Source organism: Bos indicus x Bos taurus, chromosome 22 (genome assembly GCF_003369695.1).
Source record: "Bos indicus x Bos taurus breed Angus x Brahman F1 hybrid chromosome 22, Bos_hybrid_MaternalHap_v2.0, whole genome shotgun sequence".
Classification (NCBI taxonomy): Eukaryota; Metazoa; Chordata; class Mammalia; order Artiodactyla; family Bovidae; genus Bos; species Bos indicus x Bos taurus.
In genome coordinates, this window is record NC_040097.1 from 55,559,070 (window position 1) to 55,581,931 (window position 22,862).

The 22,862-nt window shown below is 40.5% G+C and overlaps 1 protein-coding gene across 3 annotated transcripts in view; it reads left to right on the forward strand.

Annotated features, from left to right (window-relative positions):
• GADL1 (glutamate decarboxylase like 1) overlaps window positions 1-22,531 on the forward strand; it is a 194,252-nt gene extending 171,721 nt beyond the window's left edge. For all 3 annotated transcript variants that reach the window (XM_027523277.1, XM_027523276.1, XM_027523278.1), the window contains exon 15: window positions 20,705-22,531. In XM_027523277.1, the coding sequence (XP_027379078.1) occupies window positions 20,705-20,878 (174 nt within the window). In that variant the 3' untranslated portion in view covers window positions 20,879-22,531. The remainder of the gene's footprint in view (window positions 1-20,704) is intronic.
• The last annotated feature ends 331 nt before the right edge of the window (window positions 22,532-22,862 follow it).

The following is a 22,862-nucleotide window of genomic DNA, read 5'->3' on the forward strand; positions in this document are numbered from 1 at the left end:
GCACACCAGGCCTCCCTGTCCATCACCAACACCTGGAATTCACTCAGACTCACGTCCATGAGTCAGTGATGCCATCCAGCCATCTCATCCTCTGTTGTCCCCTTCTCCTCCTGCCCCCAATCCCTCCCAGCATCAGAGTCTTTTCCAATGAATCAACTCTTCGCATGAGGTGGCCAAAGTACTGGAGTTTCAGCTTCAGCATCATTCCCTCCAAAGAAATCCCAGGGCTGATCTCCTTCAGAATGGACTGGTTGGATCTCCTTGCAGTCCAAGGGACTCTCAAGAGTCTTCTCCAACACCACAGTTCAAAAGCATCAATTCTTAGGTGCTCAGCCTTCTTCACAGTCCAAATCTCACATCCATACACGACCACAGGAAAAACCATAGCCTTGACTAGACCGACTTTTGTTGGCAAAGTAATGTCTCTGCTTTTCAATATGCTATCTAGGTTGGTCATAACTTTCCTTCCAAGGAGTAAGCGTCTTTTAATTTCATGGCTGCAGGAACCATCTGCAGTGATTTTGGAGCCCAGAAAAATAAAGTCTGACACTGTTTCCACTGTTTCCCCATCTATTTCCCCTGTTTCCCCATCTATTTCCCATGAAGTGATGGGACCAGATGCCATGATCTTCGTTTTCTGAATGTTGAGCTTTAAGCCAACTTTTTCACTCTCCACTTTCACTTTCACCAAGAGGCTTTTGAGTTCCTCTTCACTTTCTGCCATAAGCGTGGTGTCATCTGCATATCTGAGGTTATTGATATTTCTCCCGGCAACCTTGATTCCAGCTTGTGTTTCTTCCAGTCCAGCGTTTCTCATGATGTACTCTGTGTATAAGTTAAATAAGCAGGGTGATAATATACAGCATTGATGTACTCCTATTCGTATTTGAAACCAGTCTGTTGTTCCATGTCCAGTTCTAACTGTTGGTTCCTGACCTGCATATAGGTTTCTCAAGAGGCAGGTCAGGTGGTCTGGTATTCCCGTCTCTTTCAGAATTTTCCACAGTTTATTGTGATCCACACAGTCAAAGGCTTTGGCATAGTCAATAAAGCAGAAATAGATGTTTTTCTGGAACTCTCTTGCTTTTTCCATGATCCAGCCCTTGTTGGCAATTTGATCTCTGGTTCCTCTGCCTTTTCTAAAACCAGCTTGAACATCTGGAAGTTCACGGTTCACATATTGCTAAAGCCTGGCTTGGAGAATTTTGAGCATTACTTTACTAGCCTGTGAGATGAGTGCAATTGTGTGACAGTTTGAGCATTCTTTGGCATTGCCTTTCTTTGGGATTGGAATGAAAACTGACCTTTTCCAGTCCTGTGGCCACTGCTGAGTTTTCCAAATTTGCTGGCATATTGAGTGCAGCACTTTCACAGCATCATCTTTCAGGATTTGAAATAGCTCAACTGGAATTCCATCACCTCCACTAGCTTTGTTCTTAGTGATGCTTCCTAAGGCCCACTTGACTTCGTCATGGCATTATATGCTGCAATTCCGAGAACTGGCCTGAAGGAAATGGTAACAAACCAAACCTGGAACTAAAGACTAAATGTACTTAAAACAATCAGGAGGACGTTGGTCAGACCACTGACAACCAATTTCAAGATGACCGTCAGAGCTGACAGTGCTCTTTCTGCATGTAGCCCTCTCCTTTAAAAATTCTTGCCCCCTGATCAGTGGGTGGAGGAGGGGATTGGCCTCTGGACAGAAGTCCATGTCCTTCCGTCAGCCCAAGTTGCTGGCCTTTTAAATAAAGCAACCTTTCCTTTCCACCAACCTTTTCTTTATTGGCTTTGGAGCCGGGAGCACCCGGACCCACTTTCTCTAATGGATATTGGCGCCCACATGAGGCTGCGCTCTCACGATATCTGACTCCCCTCTCTCGATATCTGGCTCCCTCGGGTTTTTCCCTAGCGAGGCCACGGCCATGATGATGCACCTGGAAGGCTTCAGGGAGCCGCTGCTCGTGGCTCGCGGGCCCCTCTGAAAGGGATTTGCGGGGGAGTTCCTAGCAGCTGCCTATACCATTTGTTTCAGGGATCCTCCCTGTTTCTCCCCTGCTCGGCGCTGATTCCCAACTATGCTTTTCCTTGATGGAACAGAAAGACGCCTCTGGACAAGCCGACGAGCTCCAAGACCCAGTCAGTCCAGCGGTGTGTACCCAGCTAACTTTTCTTTTGAGCGCAAAGAGCTATTTGGGTGTTTTGCCAATTGGTTCTGATGTGTGTCTGCCATTGAGGACCCTTTGTGAACACTGAAGGTCTTTTGGGTGTTTTGCCAGCTGGTTCTGACGTGTATCTGACGTCAAAGCCCATTTGTGTTGGAAAGTGTTTGTTTGCGACTCTGTATTGGTAATCCTTGTTGAAGGGTTTGTGACAGTTCTGTCTTCTGGTATGTGTGTGTGTGTGTGTGCCACTTGTGTGACTGGTATTCTTGTTGCCTTTTGTAAAATGGGAAATTCAGGTTCACTTCATTAGAAAAACCTTAGCTATGATATTATGATTAAAGAAAAAGAAAGATAATTTTTTAGCAAATATACAACAACAGTATTTTTTAGATTCCAGAAAAAAATGGTGAAGATGAAACTCTTGAAATTTCAAAACTGGTTCTTTTTGCATATGCAGTTAGAGAAAGCTAGCTTGATAAAATACTGTTTTCAGAATTCTGACCGGTTGTACTAAGCTGGTACAAGACTGGAATTTGATTTTCTTTCTTTTACTGGTCCCCAGGTAATGTTCTCCCTGTTAATATTGAGCTGCTTTGGATAACAAATTGCAAGTTTCTTTCTCTAGCTAACTTTGAGAATTCCAAAAGGCTCCTGGGCATCTCTGAAGGAAATATTTAAGTGACTAGGATTATCTGGTATACTAAATTCTATGGAAGACATTTGATAACTTGCAGATCACACTGCCAAACTAGTAAGAAATCTAAAGGATTCGAATGGAAATGTTGTTTTGCTTCAAACCATAGTTTTGACCCTAATGTTAGGATGGAAAAAATTGTCTAGCAACGTTATCAGAATATTCTTGCTTATGGTGTGTCACCATTGGCTTTGAGTTCACTGCCTAAAGCACATGGACAATGCTTCTGTGACAATGTGGTATAAGTGCTAAAAGTATGGCCCAAGAAATGTTTCTCCATCGACATACCTCTCTGTCCTTGTTTGTTACGTCTGATTAGTTTCCCCCAACATGGGTAACTAGGCGGATAGATAAACAAGATGTAGGCCTAATATGAAGAGACATGAATGGACCCAGAGCAGGCACTGAGCTACTCTGGCAATGATGGAAAAATGTGTTGATTATCAATGTGTTCTATGGAAAGATTTGCAGTTAAAAGGGGGAAACAATGGAAGACATTTTCACATATTGAGATATGGGAGAGTCATTCTGGCTTATATATGGTTTAATTTGAACTTTTAATATATCTACTTCATTTATCTGTTGATAGACGTTTAGGCTGCTTCCATGTCTTGGCTGTTGTGAGTACTGCTGCTATGAATATTGCATGCATATATCTTTTTGAATTAGAGTTTTCATCTTTTCTAGATATATGCTCAGAAGTGGGACTGCTGGATCATACGATAATTTTGAGATTTTATTTTTTTTAAGGGGAAACTCCGTACTGTTCTCCATAGTAGCTGCACCAGTTAAGATTCTGACCAACAGTGTAGGAGGGTTAGAGGGTCTTTTAAAACTTGTTTCTATCTAGATATCTATTATCTAAAGGAATTGATGGATAATAATACATAAGAACATTTTGAGGATGAATATTACAAGAGGAGTCCCTTTGCAAGCAGTTTAATACTTCATAGATGACCGTGAATAAAAGCACTTGATTATTCTAAGAATAGACATATCAATCTTACAGAATTGAAAACTCAGACTGAAGTAATCCAAGTTTTCCAAGTAGGAATATGGCAATCATGCACGTTCCCAGTATGTGCTGGGGAAAGGAGGGCTTATTCCATCAGTGGTACTGACATCGCTGGTTAAATGTGAGAGTGTGGGGAGTGCACCTGCAGTTTACACAGGGTGCAAAGGGAATGTTCAGATGGATTCAAAGTTTTAAGGGTCAGAATCAAATCAGAAAAAAACCCACATTAAAAAAAAAAATCTTAGTGTGGATCAGGCTTTCTAACAGCAGTATTAGAAAACTATATATGTATAGTTGACAGGTCTGATTATATAAATATTAAAACTGTACTTGTAATAGCTAAAAACAAAATTAAAAGCAGATAAATCACTTGCAACATGTAAAGCCCTTGGATACTGTTCCTACCAACAAAGAGTTCTTCCAAATCAAAAAGAAAAAGATGACCACCCAAAATGGGCAAAGAACATGAATGAGCATTTTTGAAAAGGACATTCGAGTAGCCAGCAGCTGAGTTGGAACCCTGGGGCACTTGTGGGGGAGTAGGAGCCCGGGAATGGAATGGTGATTACTTGCGGAGGCAGCAGAGCCCCTCCACCGGAGGTTGATGCGGCTTTGTTACCCAGCTGTGCGTGGGATGTGCTTGAAGTTCAGCTTTGTCAGCTGGCCATTGGTTACTTGTCAGTATTAAACTTGAATGTGATCTGATGACGTATGGCTTATTCTGAACTCTTAAACGAAAGAAATTCGGTTTTAGCAAAGAGACATGTTTCTCTGTGACTTTTCTTAGCTTCCCCAACCCAGTTCAGGATATCAGACCCTGGGTTCCACTCTCTGCCCTTAGACTGCATCTAGGGACCATTCCTTGGCCAACATCTTGAGGGCTATTTTGCAATTATCCCAAAATGATAGATCTTAATAATAATAAACACGTCCGTGCATGCTCAGTCATGTCAGACTCTTGCAATCACATGGACTGTAGCCCACCAGATTCCTCTGTCCATGGCATTTCCCAGGCAAGAATACTGGAGTGGGTTGCCATTTCTTCCTCCAGGGGCTCTTCCCGACCCAGGGGTTGAACCCATGTCTCCTATGTCTCCTGCTTTGGCAAACAAGTTCTTTACCACTGAGCCACCTGGGATTCCCCAATAATAAACACATTGCCAATCAGATTTAAAGTTGGTCTTTTAAAGTGGCAGATCTCTTTCTGTCAAATTCTTACATAGAACCCAGACATGTAGTGAGACAGGTGAAGTGGAGTGTTGAGGCCACAAAGGCCCCTGTCTGCTTTGCCTCCTTCTGGCTGCTGGTGGCAGCCCCTCTCCCCCAGGGCAGCACCCTGCAGCCCCCTGGAACACAACTGGACCATGACTTCAAGGAAAAAATGTTGCCAGAATCTGGCCTCTGTACACCAGTGCCAAATTAAATCTTGGAGACAGAGTTTTGGGTGAAGTAGAAAGAAATAGCTTTATTGCTTTGCCAGGCAAAGGGGGACACAGCAGGTTCATGCCCTTAGGCCTGTGTGTCCCACTCTGGAGGGAGTAGTAAGGAGTTTTATAGGAATGGTTCAAAGAGCAGGGGGTTATCAGCTTGCAGACATTTTTCTGATTGGTTGGTGGTGAAGTAATTGGGAGTCAGCATCATCAACCTTCTGGTTCCAACCAGTCTAGGGTCTGTCTGCTTTTGGTCCGCAGTTTTCATCTGGTGGAAGTCTGCTTCCTGTAAAAAACAACTTAGGAATATGTGTCAAGTCTTAAAAAAAAATCTTTCAGGGAACTTCGTGATTCTGCTGTGTGGTGGATTTATAGTCTAAATCGTTACCAGTTCCCCAGCCCAATAGCTATTCTTTGTTTCTGCATCTTCTCATTCCCCAGTCATTAATTCTTGAATCAGCCTTTTGCTTCAGAAGACAAGGGGGCCTGTATGTGGTTTCAAAAGCAACTTCTAATTTTAAGCACTGGCTTCAGCAGTGTTGAGTGAGTTCCATAAGGTAGAATGTATAATCACGTTTGTTAATTTGCTCAAAATGTGCAAACCTAAAGCATTTTGTTACTTAAGTGTATATCAAAACATCACGTCAGACACTTAGAAATACATACCATTCTTATTTCTCAAATTGACCTCATAAAGCTGGAAAAAATGAAATTAAAGTGAAACATTAAAAAAGAATCTTAGGCAAACAACAAAATACTGGGTCCCCCCGCACCAGCCACGAGGATTCCATTTACTTGACTGACCCATCAATCTAGTCACCTGTTCTGACTCAAAGCAAGGTCAGTAACTCTCAGGAGAATCTGAAAGGACCAAGAGGTGTCATGACCAAGTATAGAAGGTGTTCCTGGAGCCCATATGGCTCCTGACCAGCCTCTCTCAGCAGGGCATCATAGGCATTCAGGGCCACATGCTTCTTCCTTGGGCCAGCTGAGTCTGAGCTTCAAGAAGCATTTGGCACCCTTGACCTCAGACATGAAGTACGTCATTGCAATGACCCAGGATGCTTGCACTTCTCTCCAAATATTTGCCCCTGAGAGGTGGTGTCAGCCCTGGCTGGGCATTCCCTCAGACCTTGCCACTCTAAGGGACAATGTAGGGATCTCCCAGTGTGAGCTGCTGTAGCAGTTACCGAGGAGCTGTGAGCCCAGTTGTGACACCGCTGAACATTAAGGCTTTGCTTTATAGAGGATGTAAAACGTTTATTGTGTCCATCCTTCAGTTAAAGCTTTCGGTTCAGTTTGGTTTCTTTTTATGACCGTTCATTTCGGCTGCCTTGAATATATGACTGACATTAAGTTTATTGAAGATGCCGTCCTGGTCGTTTCTGCGTTGTAAACACCACATGTGAAGCTAACTGTGCTCCTCACTCTTGCTGGAGGTCTGAGCTCTCCACTTCTGTGGCTCGGCTCATCTGCATTGGAGGCGTATGGACAGGGCAGTGCTTTTAAGTGGAAGCACTTTTTAATGTTGTGCTGATTTTGAGATATACTCTGGAGGAGCATAAGGGTAAAAATAAAAACCCCTGCTTGTAAAAAGGTATGTCCTGAGCGTGGCCATTTCCTCCATGTCTGCCAGGCTGGAATGACCTCTTAGATGTAAATGATTTCATGGCCTTTAGACACTCAAGTTTCCGTAATGTAGGCTTGGGAGGCACGCCAGTGCCGCTCACCTCTATATGATGGCAGCAGGCAGGGCTTCAGGGGAAATGAGTGAAGGCAGAGGAGCAGGAGAATTGATGAGGTAAGGAATGGCAGGAAATATATGGGGAGAGGCAAATTGATCTTTTAAGCATCAGTGCCAAGAATTTCATTGTTTCCTGGGCCGTAATTAAGTGTTTTGAACACTTTTTCATGTTTAGTAGTTAACAGAAGGTTGGCTCACAACTTCTTTTGAAGGTCACCTGTGTATTGTGAGATTGACATAAGCAATTCACTCCCAATCTCACATCCTTCCCTTCTCAAAATTGTTTTTCCTGTCCAGTACCTCACTACACCCTATGTCTCCAGCATTCTAGTTAAAGGACTGCCATGGTCCAGGTTCCCAGACTTGCATCACGATAGCAAGAACTTGAGTGCCTGGTCAGTAAACAGACTGACCACCAGCCTATCCCGTCAAGATTCAAATTAAGCTGCTCTAGACTGGGGTCTGGTCCAGGTGCCCTGTATCATCAGGCACGTTTGGGAAGCACCTAACACGGTTCTTTGATCATCCTTTGATGAAAATGTATGTGGCAGGACAACACAAAGACACTAAAGTTTGGACAGAGCTCATGAGTATGAATGACCTTTTCATGTGTCCAAAAAGGAAGTAACTTCTTTACTTCGAAAATGATTCTGTAATTTGCAAAATTATATAACACATAAAAATTTCCAGCATACAATGGGAACCCATCCCCATTCACAAAATGTTTCAATGAAAACTTCTCTCCCCACTACCAGACTGCCAAGATAATCAACAACTGCTTTACATTTTAAAGGAAAAAAAGAGCTTACTTTGTTATTTTCTGTATGATTTGAAAAAAACCTAGAACATAAGTAGAAGATTAATATAGAGGCAGCATGCATGAGGTGTATGATTTAATTTCTAAAACTGCTAACTCACAGAATTATTTAATACAGGTTAGATGCTTTGGGGAGAAAGAATAAATTACAAGTCATGTTTTCACAACACTTTTAAATTATCGTGTCTTGAAAGATAATGAAATGGAGTAGTAAAAGGCCAGGTGTGACTGTAAATCAATTAAAAGCAAATTCGTTTTAAGAAATTAATAATACCAGTTCATACTGAGTGCCTAGCAGATGCCAATTCTATGCTTGGTTTTTTATGTATATTATTTCATTTAGTCCACATAACAGTCCTACAAGGATTATCATTTTCATAGGAGAAAATGATAAGTCTGAGAGGAATTAAATGCTTGTCCAGAGTCATGTGGAATTTCAGGAGTTGGATCCCTGGTCCATAAACTAGTCTCTCGGTCTGTTTATGGTGAGTTTAAACCATACAACTTGGCATCTAGACTCAGACGCTCTTACAAGTGAAAAGGGGTGCTGTTGATAATTACAGGTAGAGAACACTGGGTGTTTGGCCACTGTAATGTGGATAAAGCCAGTTTATTTAGTCATCAGGCAACTTAAGCGAGGGGATGGGACATAGAAATTGAATGAGGGCATTGAAAAATACTTGCTAGCTTCTACAGATGGCTCCAGCATACAAAAGAAAAACTGAAAATTCAAACATAATGAAAGATTATGTTAACTCAGTCACAATTCAGCTGAGATCCTCTATAATTTTATGTGAATTCTAGCCAATCAGTACAGCGGTATTGTTACTAAAGTCTGTGTGCCTGCATGCAGTGAGGCTAAACGAACCGAAACATTGGAGTTTGGAGCAGAGAAAAGATTTATCTCAGGGACATGGAACGTGACGGATGGCTCGTGCCCACAGAAACCCCAGACTCCCCAGAGGGTGTCAGCAAGCACTTTTTAAGGCAGACTTGGGAGAATGGGTCTGGTTAGCTGTTACAGACCTCTGGAATTCTTCATTCTTGCAGCTGTCACATAGGGCAGGTCACGATGCTCCTGTAAACCTCCAAGAAAACACGTTATTCTCTGTTCTGTATATGAACAGATTCTTAAAGTTCAGAATCTTGAGAATGGGCTCTCCTGTATGTTTCAGGCTATAGGCAGCATCGTCTAACAAAAGGTGCAGTCACTGTGGCTGAGCACCAGCAACAGAGCACAAAGTGTAAAGCAAAGGGACAGGTCTCACGCAGAGCCAGGTTTGCTCTTCCTGGTCACAATCCATTTGATCTGATGTGCTGCAGAGCCTCCAGAAAGCCTCAGGCCACAGTTTCCAACAGTCGCCCCTGTCCACCATGAAGGAAAGCTTCAAGTGCCACCATGTGCAAAATGCCCTTTACAGCACGTAACAGTGGTCAGCGTGACTTTTCAGACCTACAGAGAACGTAAGTGGTTGCCTTGGGACTAGCAACTAGTGGTAGAATTAGAAAGAAACATCCCGATTCAGGCTCCATTTCCTTTCTAGATTTTGTTCTCTAGACTCTCCTTTTTTTTTTTTTTTTTTCAGTCTTAATATCTTTTTATTGAAGTATAGTTGATTTACAATGCTGTGTTATTAATTTCTGCTGTACAGCAAAGTGATTCAGTTATATATATTATATACACACATATATATTCTTTTTATATTCATTTCCATTATGGTTTATCACAGAATATTAAATATAGTTCTCTGTGCTATGCAGCAGGACCTTGTTTTCTATCCATTCTATATATAAAAACTTAAATCTACTAACCTCAGCCTCCCGCTCCGTCCTTCCCCAAGCCCTCCCCTTGGCAGCCACAAGTCTGTTATCTATGTCCATGATTCTGCTTCTGTCTCATAAGTAAGTTCATTGGTGCCATATTATAGATTCCACATGTAAGTGATAGCGTGGTATTTGCCTTTCCCTTTCTGACTCCACTTACTGTGATGATCTCTACTTGCATCCATGTTGCTGCAATGGCGTTATTTCCTTCTTCTTATGACTGAGTGGTATTCCATTGTATGTACGCACCACATCCTTATCCATTCATCTGCTGATGGACATTTAGGTTGTTTCCGTGTCTTGGCTATTGTGAATAGTTCTGCTCTGAACATAGGAGTGTGTGGATCATTTTGAATTAAAATTTTATCTGCATATATGCCCAAGAGTAGGATTGCTGGATCATATGGTAGTTCTAGTTTTAGTTTCTTAAGAAACCTCCATACTATTCTTCACAATTGGCTGTACCAATTTACATTCCCACCAGCTGTGTAGGAGAGTTCCCTTTTCTCCACACCCTCTCCAGCATTTATTGTTTATAAACGTTGTAATGATGGCCATTCTGACCCTTGTGAGATGGTACCCCCATTGTGGGTTTTATTTGTATTTCTAGACTCTTCTTGAGTGAGAATATTAATCTCCGTTGCAAACTGCTTGTTCACAGCATTAAGCACTTCACCCACAATATCACACTCCATATTTTATCAATCCTAAGAAAAGGTCTGTGCTATTATTATCATCTCCTTCCTAGAGGTGAGGAGACTGGAGCACCAGGAACTGAAGTTATTTGCCTCATCTCACATATCTGTGTGCTCTCTCTTAATTAATTTATTTATTCATTTCTAAATTTACAAGCTTTAGGTAAAGTTCACCTTTTAAGTGAACTTTTGTTTTGACAAGTGTAAAGCATTATTTCCTGGCAAGGATTTACATTAGCTTTTGAGGGATATGAAGAAAAATAAAGTGAAGACCCAGCTTTGAACAGAGTTTGTAGACCAGTGATCATGTGTCCATCACTATAATATCATGGTTTTCCACCTTTGAGTCAGAAACGCTCTCAGAAATGTGGAAGTGCATTAATGTTCTGGCAGATAGTGGTTTTTTCCTTGATGGGGGTCGGAGGGAGGTGGAAACAGCCTTTGTGATCAGCCATAAACAAGATTTCTGCAGTTTAGGGCTGTGAGATCAGAACAATTTTATAGACAAAAGCAAACTATGTTAGGAGGGCAAATGCCTATGCTATATAGAATATCACATTTGGGGCAAATTACTCCAACATGCTTGGAAATACAATGGAACAGTTTCTGTATTGTGAGGTAGCAACTATTACTTTAGTAATGGGTGAGAGATTCATTTTACTCCATTTAAAAGATGTAAAGCTAACCATTGCCACAAGGAACTTTTTGTACAAGACTAAAAAATCACTTTCTCCTTTGGACTGTAACATGTTTAGATTGTAAGGAAATGCTTTCTTTCAATAGCTGCTCATTTAGCAACAACTTCCCTGTGTAATATAGAGGTTGCAAACTGGAGAATGTATATTTAGCTGAATTCAAAATCCATTTCAATATGTTTTGAACTGCATGTGTAAAGGAAAAGCCAGTTCTTTTTTTTTTTTTTGATTGAAAGTTTCACTGTTATAATAGTGTTCATTTATATAGATTTCACATATATCCAAATAGCAGAAATATGTTAAACCCATGAAAATAAATTTTTTTTCAATTTTATTGCTGTATAGGTGATTTACAATGGTGTGTTAGTTTCAGGTGATAGCAAAACCATTCAGTTATACAAACATGCATAGACACACACACACACACACGTATATATATATTCTTTTTAAGGTTCTTTCCCATATAGGCTATTACAGAATATTGAGTTCCCTGTGCTGTACACAGTAGTACACAGTAGGTCCTTGTTGGTTATCTGTTTTGTGTATAGTAGTGTGTATAGCTCCTAATTTATGCCTCCCCCTGACCTTTTCCTTTTGATAACCATGAATTTGTTTTTAAAATCTGTTTCTGTTTTGTAAATATGTTCATTTGTATTATTTTTTTAGATTCCGCATAGAAGTGATATCATACTTGTCTTTCTCTGTCTACCTTAGTATCATAACCCCTAGGTCCATCCATGCTGCTGCAAATGGCATCATTTTTCAGTTTTTTATAGCTGAGTCTTCTCCAACACCACAGTACAAAAGCATCAATTCTTCAGCGCTCAGCTTTCTTCACAGTCCAACTCTCACATGCATACATGACTACTGGAAAAACCATAGCCTTGACTAGACGGACCTTTGTTGGCAAAGTAATATCTCTGCTTTTAAATATGCTATCTAGGTTGGTCATAACTTACGTTAGGTAGTTAGAATATGGAAAAAGGGTCCAAAATGGCGGTGGCTAAAAGACAAGGAAGGGAAAAGCCTGCGAAAATAGAACAAAGGAAGGTCCGAGGACCGGGGTGAAGACCTCAAGTAGAACAAACAGCACTCTGGCTAAGCCCAATTTGCATAGGGCAGGCCCAGGGGGAGGAAGAAACGTAAAAAGAGGAGCCAAAGTGCTCGTTGTCTCTCTCCCGTGTGCTGGCACGCTCCTCCACTCTCTTCTCTTCGCGTCTTTGGGTTGGCATGCCCTCACGCTTCGAGGATGGATTCTCCTGCTATCTTCTAAATAAAATAGAGCTGTAACACTGATTTGTCTAAGAGCTATAACACGGTTTGTCCAAGACCCGAGAGCTGTGACGCACCAAGGGCTTTAATATCCGTCGCTCCAAATCTTTGTTGTGGACAAGACAGAACAGAGGAGCATACACTCACCTGACAGGACTAAGTTTGGGGCTTCCCTGGTGGCTCAGACGGTAAAGTGTCTGCCTGCAATGCTGGAGACCCGGGTCCCTGGGTCGGGAAGATCCCCTGGAGAAGGAAATGGCAACCCACTCCTGTACTCTTGCCTGGAAAATTCCATGGACAGAGGAGCCTTGTAGGCTACAGTCCATGGGGTCGCAAAGAGTCAGACACAACTGGGCGACTTCACTTCACTTCAGTATTCCATTGTGTGTATATACCACATCTTCTTTATCCATTCATCTGTTGGTGGACATCTAAGTTGTTTCCATGTCTTGGCCATTGTAAATAGTGTGGCAGTGAACATAGGGGTGCCTAATATGTTTGAATTATGGTTTTCTCAGGATATATGCCCAGGAGTAGGATTTCTGGGTCATATGGTAGTTGTATTTTTAGTTTATTAAGTAACCTCCATACTGTTATCCATTGTCATTCTTTTTTTTTTTAATTTTTGTTTTTATTTTCATCACTCTAGGAGGTGGATTAAAAAAGATATAGCTGCAATTTATGTCAGAGTGTTCTGTTTATATTTTTTCTGAGCTTTATAGTGTAAATGTATTAAATAATATGTAAATAACCTTAAATTTAGGTCTTTGATGCATTTGCAATTTGTTTTTGTATATGGTTAGAGAATGTTCTAATTTTCTTCTTTTACAATAGCTGTCCAGTTTTCCTAGCATCACTTTTTAAAGAGACTGTTTTTTGTCCATTATTTATTCTTGCCTACTTTGTCATAAATTAATTGATCATAGATCCATGGGTTGATTTCTGGACTTTCTGTTCTGTTCTAGAGATCTATATTTCTATTTCAGAGCCAGTTCCATACTGTTTTGATTACTGTAGCTCTGTAGTATAGTCTGAAGTCAGGGAGCCTGATAGCTCCAGCTATGTTTTTCTTTCTCAGGAGAGCTTTGGTTATTTGCAGTCTTCTGTGTTTTCATACAAATTTTAAAATTTGGAAAAGCCAGTTCTTGTGTACAGTCAGAAGAAATCAAGATAAAAATGTTCCTTTAAGTTTTAGAAAGTTTTTATATGTTTGGGCTCTTTCATGATCAAAAATTGATGGAGCACTTTTCCACTGAGGAGTACATCTCATTTTTTAATTGATGCTGAGAGGAAAATGAGATGCAAATCTGTGTTTAGACTATAATTTAGTTATAGGTGTTCTGATCACCTTCCATTTACTGGCTCGTGCAAGGACCATCATGATGCTTTAGTTATGGAGACAGATTCCAGAGAAACTCATGCACAAATTCAGGAGCTACCCCTTTTCTCACAGCTTATTTTCTATCAACAGCAAAACAGGGCATTCAGGACTGCCTGAATCTCTTCAGGGTAGCTTTTCCTAAATGATTGGTTGGCCTTCAGCTTATCTGCACTGGGAAGGCTCTGTGTGCCTCCTAGATTGTCATTGGGCTGGCCTGCGCTTACCTTGGAAGAAGGAAGGCACCTGGAAAGCCCAGTCAAGCACTCTGAATGGTTCAATCATGCTAGTTCTCCTCAGGACTAGAATTCTGGCCCTGACTTTGATCTGCACTGCATCTCTATCTGGGCTCAACAAATCTGGGATGTCCCCAGACTATACCAAAAAAGTAACTTAAAGGGGAAAGGAGTTATATAGCTTATTGTAAGTTTCGGAAACATTTTTGTGTTAGGTAGCAGGTATCAAGTGTGGACATTTTGTACCAGCTCTTTTCATGAGCTAAATGTTAATATCCTACTCAGAAGAACTCCCCTCAAGTTCACAACCCAGATTATTTGGGAAGACAATATAAAGCAAGCTACTTGTTAATGATGGTTCAAGAATAACTGTGGCCACCCTGCCCACCCATCTGTGGCTCTGGGTTCATGCTCTACTGGAGAAAAAGGGCCAGGAAGAGCTTCTTCATTTCCTGGCTCAATTCAAAATTTCTGAAAGAAGCCCAGTGAAATCTAATTTTCATTCACTTTTTCTTTATAAGGGGTAGATTTTACATATCATAATACATTTTTTTTCCATTTTGACCAAGGAATTAGTAAATTATGTCCAAAACGAAATCTAGCTTATCATCTCTTTATGTACAATGTAGGAGCTACAAATGGCTTAATATTTTTAAGAAGTTGAAAAATAATGAAAAGCAGTTACTATTTCATGACATTTGAAAATCATATGATATTAAATTTCATTGCCCCTAAATCAAGTCCCTAAATAGCCGTACTCATTTGTTTATATATTGTCCAGGGCTGCTTTCATGATACAGTGGCAGAGTGGAGTGCTTGCAACAGAGCTTATGTGAGTTTACAAAGCCCCAAATATTTACTGTCTGGCATTTTACAGAAAAAAAGAAAACTTGTCACCCTAGAGCTAGAACAGCTAACATTCAGCATAGCAGCTGAATAAGCACCCACTATAAAGTTTTCTTGGTGTTAATTTCCTTAACCATGTGTTGTAATGAGTGGCTTTGGTATGGCTATAAACTCTGTTCTGGGAAATACAGAAGAGGCCAAAGATGTGTGAAATTTAATGTAAATATTAATGTAAAGAAATAAAAAAACTCTTTCAAGTGACTTTCATAGAACAAAATGTAGATAATTTTCTGCATTCAATACAACTAGCTCTCTTTTAGACAAGATAATCCCAGAAAAAGTATCAGTTACAATATAACTCTTAAAATTTATTCTCCAGTTTTTTAGTCCACCTTTCCACCCCATGCTCTACCCACAAGATGTTCAAGTTATTATGAGTTTAGCCTCCTACTCCTCAAAGAATCTTTGGAGATTAGCGAATGAAGATGTAATTAAAATGAAGTTGAAAAAACAACTCTAAAATTGAGTCTGAAGAACATCAATTCAGGGGAGAATTTAGCACACAGATCTCGCTAGATTTATTAGAAGCTCTGAATGATGCTGCTGTCTTAGAGTCACAGCAGACATGTATGCAGTCTTCATCTCTTGCATTTGCTGGAAAGGATCACTTCCTTTAATTACGGGCGTATCTTCTCAGTCACTCTGGGTGTTGTGCAGCGCATGTCTTCCAGGTGAAAATGTGACTAACTCACTCCTATAGCAAATGATGGGAAAAGTTATATAAAGATCCTGAAGTCTAGAAGCTTTTGAGACATTTACTCTTATAATCTCTGAACCAGACTTTGAAGAACTGATTTAGAGGTTTCACAATTAGGTTCATCATTTCACGGAAATGCCATTTAAATTGGAGCAGCTCCAAGATTCAACAAGTGGGACATATTTAGATAAGCTATGGCACCAGTGGCATAGTGAAAAACAGAAACATGTCTCAGAATGGTATGGAGAGTATGCCAGGATGCAGAAGTAAGTATGCAGAATAACACCAAGATTCATAACTAAAATGATGTACACCCCTAAGGAACCGAGGGAAGTAAAACAGAGCTTCAGTCCTCAAAATGTGGTGCCTAGCCCCCTGCAGATACATGAGCTGGGTGTTACCAGTCTGAGACAAAAAAAGTATGGGAATCCAGAGTAACTGTTCAGAAACTATTGTAATAGCTGTAACTATTGTAATAGTAACTTTACTATTGATTTTTAAAACTTAATTTAGCTTGTATTTTTGTCTTTTTTTTAAACCTTCTTACTTTTTTTATCTTTTAAAAAATTTTAAAATTCATTTTATTGGAGTATAGTTGATTTACAATGTTATATTAATTTCTGCTATATAAAAATGACTCAGTTATATATATATATATATGTTATTTTTCATATTCTATTCTATTATGGTTTATCACAGGATATTAAGTATAGTTCCCTGTGCTAGACAAAAGGACCTTGTTTTTATGTCTTTTTTATTTCATTTTTATTTAGTAATTCACTTTTATTGCATTTCACAAATGTATGTCTGTAATGGACTGGAAAAAATGAACTTCCTTACAGAGAGTTTAAGAAACACTGTATATTGGGAAATAAACATGTTGCTTAATATTAAATAAGCTACACGTTTTCTTTTGTCATTTTACAGACATGACAATTTTATTTTAATAAAAGGCTGTGGTAACACCTGGTCAGTTATTTGCTATCAAATTACTGTGCTTGACCAGAAGGAGAGAGTTGTCTTTTTTTTTCCTTTGGGTTTAAACAACTTTTAAATACCAGATACTGCTTTATGTGGCAGGGGTGTGACAACAGAATTCTATTTAAATGGCTAAATCACTGCTGAAACATAGTTTAAGGTAGGGGCGGGGGTGGGGGGAGCACAGCAATCCTACAGAAATGTGTCGATTAAGTTCCTGTGCAACCAAATAGAAATGTCAGGATCTTCCTCCACTTAAGATGCAGGGACAAATGCACTGAGGCATGAGAAAAGAATTTGATTTACAATTTGAAGGAAAACCAGCAGTAAGATAATTGAGAGCTGGAAAGCAATCTTATTCCCGCCAAATTGCTTTCCTCCGTGTGTGCTCCATTTAGAGGTGAGATTCCGAGATTCGAATGCTTACATTTAGTTTGTGCATATTTTCTTTCCCTTGTGAATATTCCATCCTGTCGGATTAGGACTGTTGCTCTGCTGTGATCAGCAAAAGAGAATATTCTGAGTTGCCCAGTGCTGGATTATGCCTGAAGCTCTATAAATAGGAAGTGTTTTTTTTGGTTTTGTTTTTTTGTTTGTTTTTTTTGTTTTTAGGTTCAAAGGTGACAAGCTGGCTGTTAACAAGAACATTCTTGGTCTCTAAATTGCTAGAATGTGGATTCTTTTTTAATTTGGGTTCATGAGAACGAGAGACATGAAAGCACATTGCAGATTTTAGAGTTGGTAAAATATTTAACAGTACAACCACCACCACAACAGTAACAGTCGATACTACTGTTACCGATACAGTTTGTGGCAGGTGTTGCTTACAGTTTACTTTTTCCATGAAGTATTCATAAACAAGGATAGTTTTCCCCTCTTGGCCTGGGGAAATTACCTATAGGCATTAAGCTTATATTCATGGGTACAAAGATAAGATGTGTGCTGTTACTGCCAAACCCTTACTTAGCTGGTTCTCTGACTCACACAGATAGTCATTTCTTTATAATTTTTGAAAATCTGTGACAAAATTTGTCTCAGAAGTTTGGTCCATAGGCCATGTGTTCTGCCCATGAAAGCACATTTTTATGTCTTACAAGGAATAAGAATTTAAAGATTAAAAATATTTTTATATTAAAACATCCAAGTGGCCCTCTTAGTTTTACCTTCCTTGCTCATGTTAGAAGGTGTTTTGGGTTTGCTTACAAGAAATGCAGACCTGACATTCATTTCGATAAGTGTCTCCTGTGAGCCCCTGAAAACATTAGGGGCCAGAATCAGAATTCTACTGCTCTCCAAAGGTAAGGCATAAATTATCATTTGGGGAAGAAAAATAGAGGAAAAGTAAACAGGAATAGACAATGCAAATTAAGTTTGAGCCAAGAACATGCCTGTTTTAAATTTAAAATTGGCTATAAGCCAGAGCAGGTTATACCCTGGGTACCTAGAGGAAGATGGAGGTAAATAGAAGGGATGTTTTTATTAAAAAAAAAAAAATCTACAGAGCTACAAGCTGTTAGCTCTAAAACTGATAGTCTGTGCCTCTCCTGGGCAGACCTTTGTCCACATGGACCAGGTCTTCCTGGGGTTGGTGAGCACAGGCACTGTGGTGATGCTCTCTCATACCTACCTCACACCTGCAGCTTACAGGCAAGAGCCCTCTCACTCTGGGAGTGAGAAACAAATGTGCCTTTGGCGTGAGCCTGAGTCAGCCCACAGTTCTGCACTGCCCCATGACTGAATAGGAAGGACTGTAAGAGCTGTACATGACAGATGGGGGTTGGAAGTTTAAATTACATGTGATTATGCATGCACATGCACACACATGCATGCACACGATGCATGCACACATGTGCACGCCCACATATACCCACAGGTACGCACATAGGCACAAGTGCATGTGTGTACACATACATGAATACACACATGCATGTACATACAGACATGCACATACATGCACATTCACATTCCCAGCTGCACTGGAAGCCTACCTACCTAAGGGAATGCAGATTGGTCAAGTTAAAGCAAATAATCCTAGAAAAAAATGTGATGCATACGTAACTTAAATATTTTAACTTAAAACACATCTATGTGCATTTCAATTTCTACATCTTTTGATAGAATTTTTTTTTCCCATCAAGTGACAATTTCCAAGAGCCAGTGAGGCTGGTCTTGAGCAGAAGTCTGATGCTCAGAGAGTTCTTGCCTAAACTACACTCTTCAGGAATCATCTGTCATTTCCAGCTCAGGAGTCTTTATATGGAGAGCGTGCTCAGCACCTGGGCAGCCACCTGTGTGCAGACTTGGCCTGGACGCACAAAGCTTTGTTGTGAAGCTTTTATAGTTCTTCCATCACGCCTAACTCGATAGCAGCAATGTTTGGCAGTCCCCTCTTCCCCCTTATCTGGTCTTTCTGAAGGATTCAACTTAGTTTTTATGGAAAACACTCTTCTTCACTTTGATTTGCTTATGTATTATTTCACTAGATTTTATAATCTAATAAGACATGGTACTTGCATGAACAACTTTGGAAGAAAACTGATACTAAGAGCATAAAAGCTGAAGGGTTTCAAATGGACATGCATAGAGTTACCGACCAGCTTCATAATCCACTGGACTTTTGTCTCTAAGTTATGCAAAGAGGATGGAGGTGGTACTGATTCAGCTGTTTTCCTCATCTCTAAAAAGTTCACGATAAAATTTCTGACACATTTCCCAAAATGTATAGAATCTTATGGTCTGTATTTTTTCACTTACATGACCTCTGACTTCATCTTCTTTTTCTACATTTATTTTTTGTTAGAACTCATGTATTTTCTTTCTATGTTCCTCATACCATGAGAGACATTCAGTCCTTCACTGGAATGACAGTGTGATTGAGCTTAGTAGATCTCTGCTTTTGCTGTTTTAAGCAGGTTATGGTCCATGTGTTATAAGATTTAGGGTCTAAAATTAGCATATGATGAAAAAATCCTTTAGGGAAAAGGACCCTTGGACATCCCTTGATAAGACTCTAGTTGAGTCCAACATAGATCTCCAGAGGTCTGAAGCATTTATCTTCCCAGAAGCTTGGAACAGATCCCTAAGTTGAGAGCTGGATAAAGCAGTTTGGCATGTCTTCAGGGAAGTACCTGACAAATCATAGGTGTGGTTCAAACCAGAGTGGTGCTGGGTGGGGTGGGGTGGGGTGGTCACACTCTGAGAAGAGTCCTGGGAACGGAGGTTCATGCTTCTCACCTCAGGCATCTTATACCACACTGCGTCTGACTTTAGCTACGTATGTGTTTCTCCCTATTAGTTAACTCCATGTCCTGACAAGAGAGAACACACACTCCTTCCAGTCTCTCTCCCCATATTCACTTAGGACATGCTCAGCAGCTGTGAGTTAAAATGGAAATGGAGAAGTAGAAAAATTTGTGCCTTTGGACGTTCATGGCCTGTTCTCCCTGTGTTCACCAGAAGTCCTTCAAATATGTAGTTCCTATTTTATTACCAACTGTACACTCTTAATAAAGGACACAGTGTTTCTATTTACTATTAATAAACCAATATGTCCTATGAATAAGCTAATAAACGTAGTCTTCAAAATAGAACTGCACATGGCGCCTGTTTCAGTGTTTTCCTTGGTAGACTGTCAAGGCACGGCTGTTATTTTGGGTGATTTTTATCCATCTCTGACTAATCTTTATTTGAGTTCCCGGAAGTATTTTTTAGTTCTGACAATTTGGTATGTAACATTTGACACCTTTGAAAGTGTGACCCCTGCGGACACTGGTTTGTTTTCAATGCGACAGTGTTGCATCGTGATTTAAGGTTCTGAGCAAGGACTTGGGTGGGACTATTTGGTTTTAAATTTCAGCTCAGGCTATTTATTTAATCTCCATGCACCTCAATTTCCTCACCTAGAAAAGGCATGTTAATAGTATCTCTTGTGTGGACTTACTGTGAAGATTAAGTGAATTCATCTGTCTAAGGTGCTGGAATCACTACTCGTGTGCCATGAGCACTCAGCCGGTTGTTGGTACTAATGCCGACCTCGCTGTGTGCATGCGAGTGGCTTCCGCAGCAGTGGCCGCGCTGTGCGCTGCCAGTGCCTGGGTGCGACGCAGTCGTGACACTTAGTGTTCTGGTCTTTCACCGTCTCCCTCCTCTCCCGTGCAGGTGGCCCCGGCCATTAAGGAGCGGATGATGAAGAAGGGGAGCCTCATGCTGGGCTACCAGCCACACCAGGGGAAAGTCAACTTCTTCCGGCAGGTGGTGATCAGCCCTCAAGTCAGCCGGGAGGACATGGACTTCCTGCTGGATGAGATAGACCTCCTGGGGAGGGACATGTAGCTGTGGCTTTGGGTCCCCCAGAGGCGCGGGTCCTGCCCTGAGGGTAAGGGTCCAGGGCATCCGGGGACACACAGACTGCAGCCCTTCTGGGGCGAGTAGGACACATGTCCCATCCTTGCCCAGCAAAACTGAAATGCTAAGCAAGTAGTGTTAAGTACTCTCTAGTTGCCAGGGGGCTACTGCTGCAATAAAGGAGGTAGTGAGAGGTGGGTTTTCTCTCAGACGACGCCTGGGACAGAGCCCCAAAGAGTTTAGTACCACATGGGCTCTGGGCTCATTGCTCTTGAAAGAGCAGCTGAATTAGCGGGTGGAAGAATGGTTTACAAGGTGTGACCCACACACCAGCGGCCCTGGAATCCTGTTAGAAATGCCTGGCCTCAGCCTTCCCCCAGACCCACTGAATCAGAATCCCTGGAGGGTGGGGGGAGCCGGGTGCTCTGAACTTCATGCAGCCTTCCAGGTGCTTCTTAAGCAAGGTAAAATCTGAGAGCCAGCAGTTTAACGCAACTTTGAATTAACTGAGTACTACTCACTCTGATGTGTTTGCCCGCAAAGGGATATCTGATACTTTGGTGGCTCTGAGAATGCAGCTGTGGCCTCTTAGTACTAATGTTTAGGGGCATCAGAAGTATAGCAAAGCTGTTTTTAAAAGAGAAACTATATATAAGATGTTTACTTTATGAAAAGGTATCTTTTATGCAGGCTAAATGTTTATTCTCAAAAGTTAAAATTAACCAGTATCTATTATAAAGTATCTGAATTAGAGCTAAGGATAAAAGACACAGACTTTTGTAGTGTAGCCTTTTAATCAAAGCAGTGTCCCTAATTCATTTCCCAAAATTGTTCATGTCATTAATTGGGAGTACATGTTAGATATACATGTCTCTAATTAGATGCCTCTTAGCTTGAGGGGCTCCTTTCTTATCTTGATCTCTGCTTGTAGGAAATAACGAGAATGAAGTCCAGGGTTATACGACATTCCCTTTCTCAAGCTTTAAAATGGCAGTGTAGACTATTAAAGGGTTTATATTGGGCAGAGAATCAGGGAATTAGAGGTCTTTTGGGGCACACACCTCCGCCATTTATCCTGGGAGTGGATAATTGTAATTCTGTCTCTAATCCTGGTCCTAGATCTCTAGCAGAATTTCCTTTGACTAAGAAATAAACAGAATTCAGAGGTGTGGGAGTAGGGGTCAACAAGGTACAATTATGACTCTCATTAGAGCTCCCCTCTGGAAGGAAGGGGATGGAGAGTGTTCAGGTATTAGACGGGAGCAGAGGTCGACAAGGCAGTTACACCTCTGGTTAGAGCTCCGCTTTGGAAGGCACGTGACTGAGTGTTCAGACGTTAGGCTTAGCGTGTTCAGTACCCATCTCGTACGCCTTCACTAACCTGCACCATTTAAATTTTGAAGAGTTAAAAAGCAGATATGTACTATTTCCTTGTATTCTGTATTTTCATTTTAGAGTGTATGGTTTCTCAGTATCTCCATCGGTCAAAGAATATTTTAAACTTTCTCTGAACTACTTTAATCTGTGGTATGTGTATTGCATCTCTTGTTGCCTCTTTGTTTAAACATCTCCCTAAAATGTTCTGAAACTGATGTTTGCAATAATTTGGGTTTAATGAAATAAAAAAGCAATGTGAGCACACAGTGTGTGTTTGGCTTTTCTTTTCCTGTCTTTCCCTCTTCACTGGATTGTACCAATACATGTTAGTTATTTATTTTGTAAGCAATACATAATCATTTGAATTTTTTAGGTGTTAAAATCTTTTGAAAACTTTTTATTATATTGGAATATAGTTGATTTACAGTGTTGTTTGTGGCAGGTTGATTGATTCAGCAGCTTGATTCAGTTATTTATATATATATATATATGTAATTTTTTGGATTCTTTTCCCATATAGGTTATTACAGTGTTGAGCACAGTTGATTATCTGTTGTACACACACACACATATGTATATTAGTGTGCATATGTTA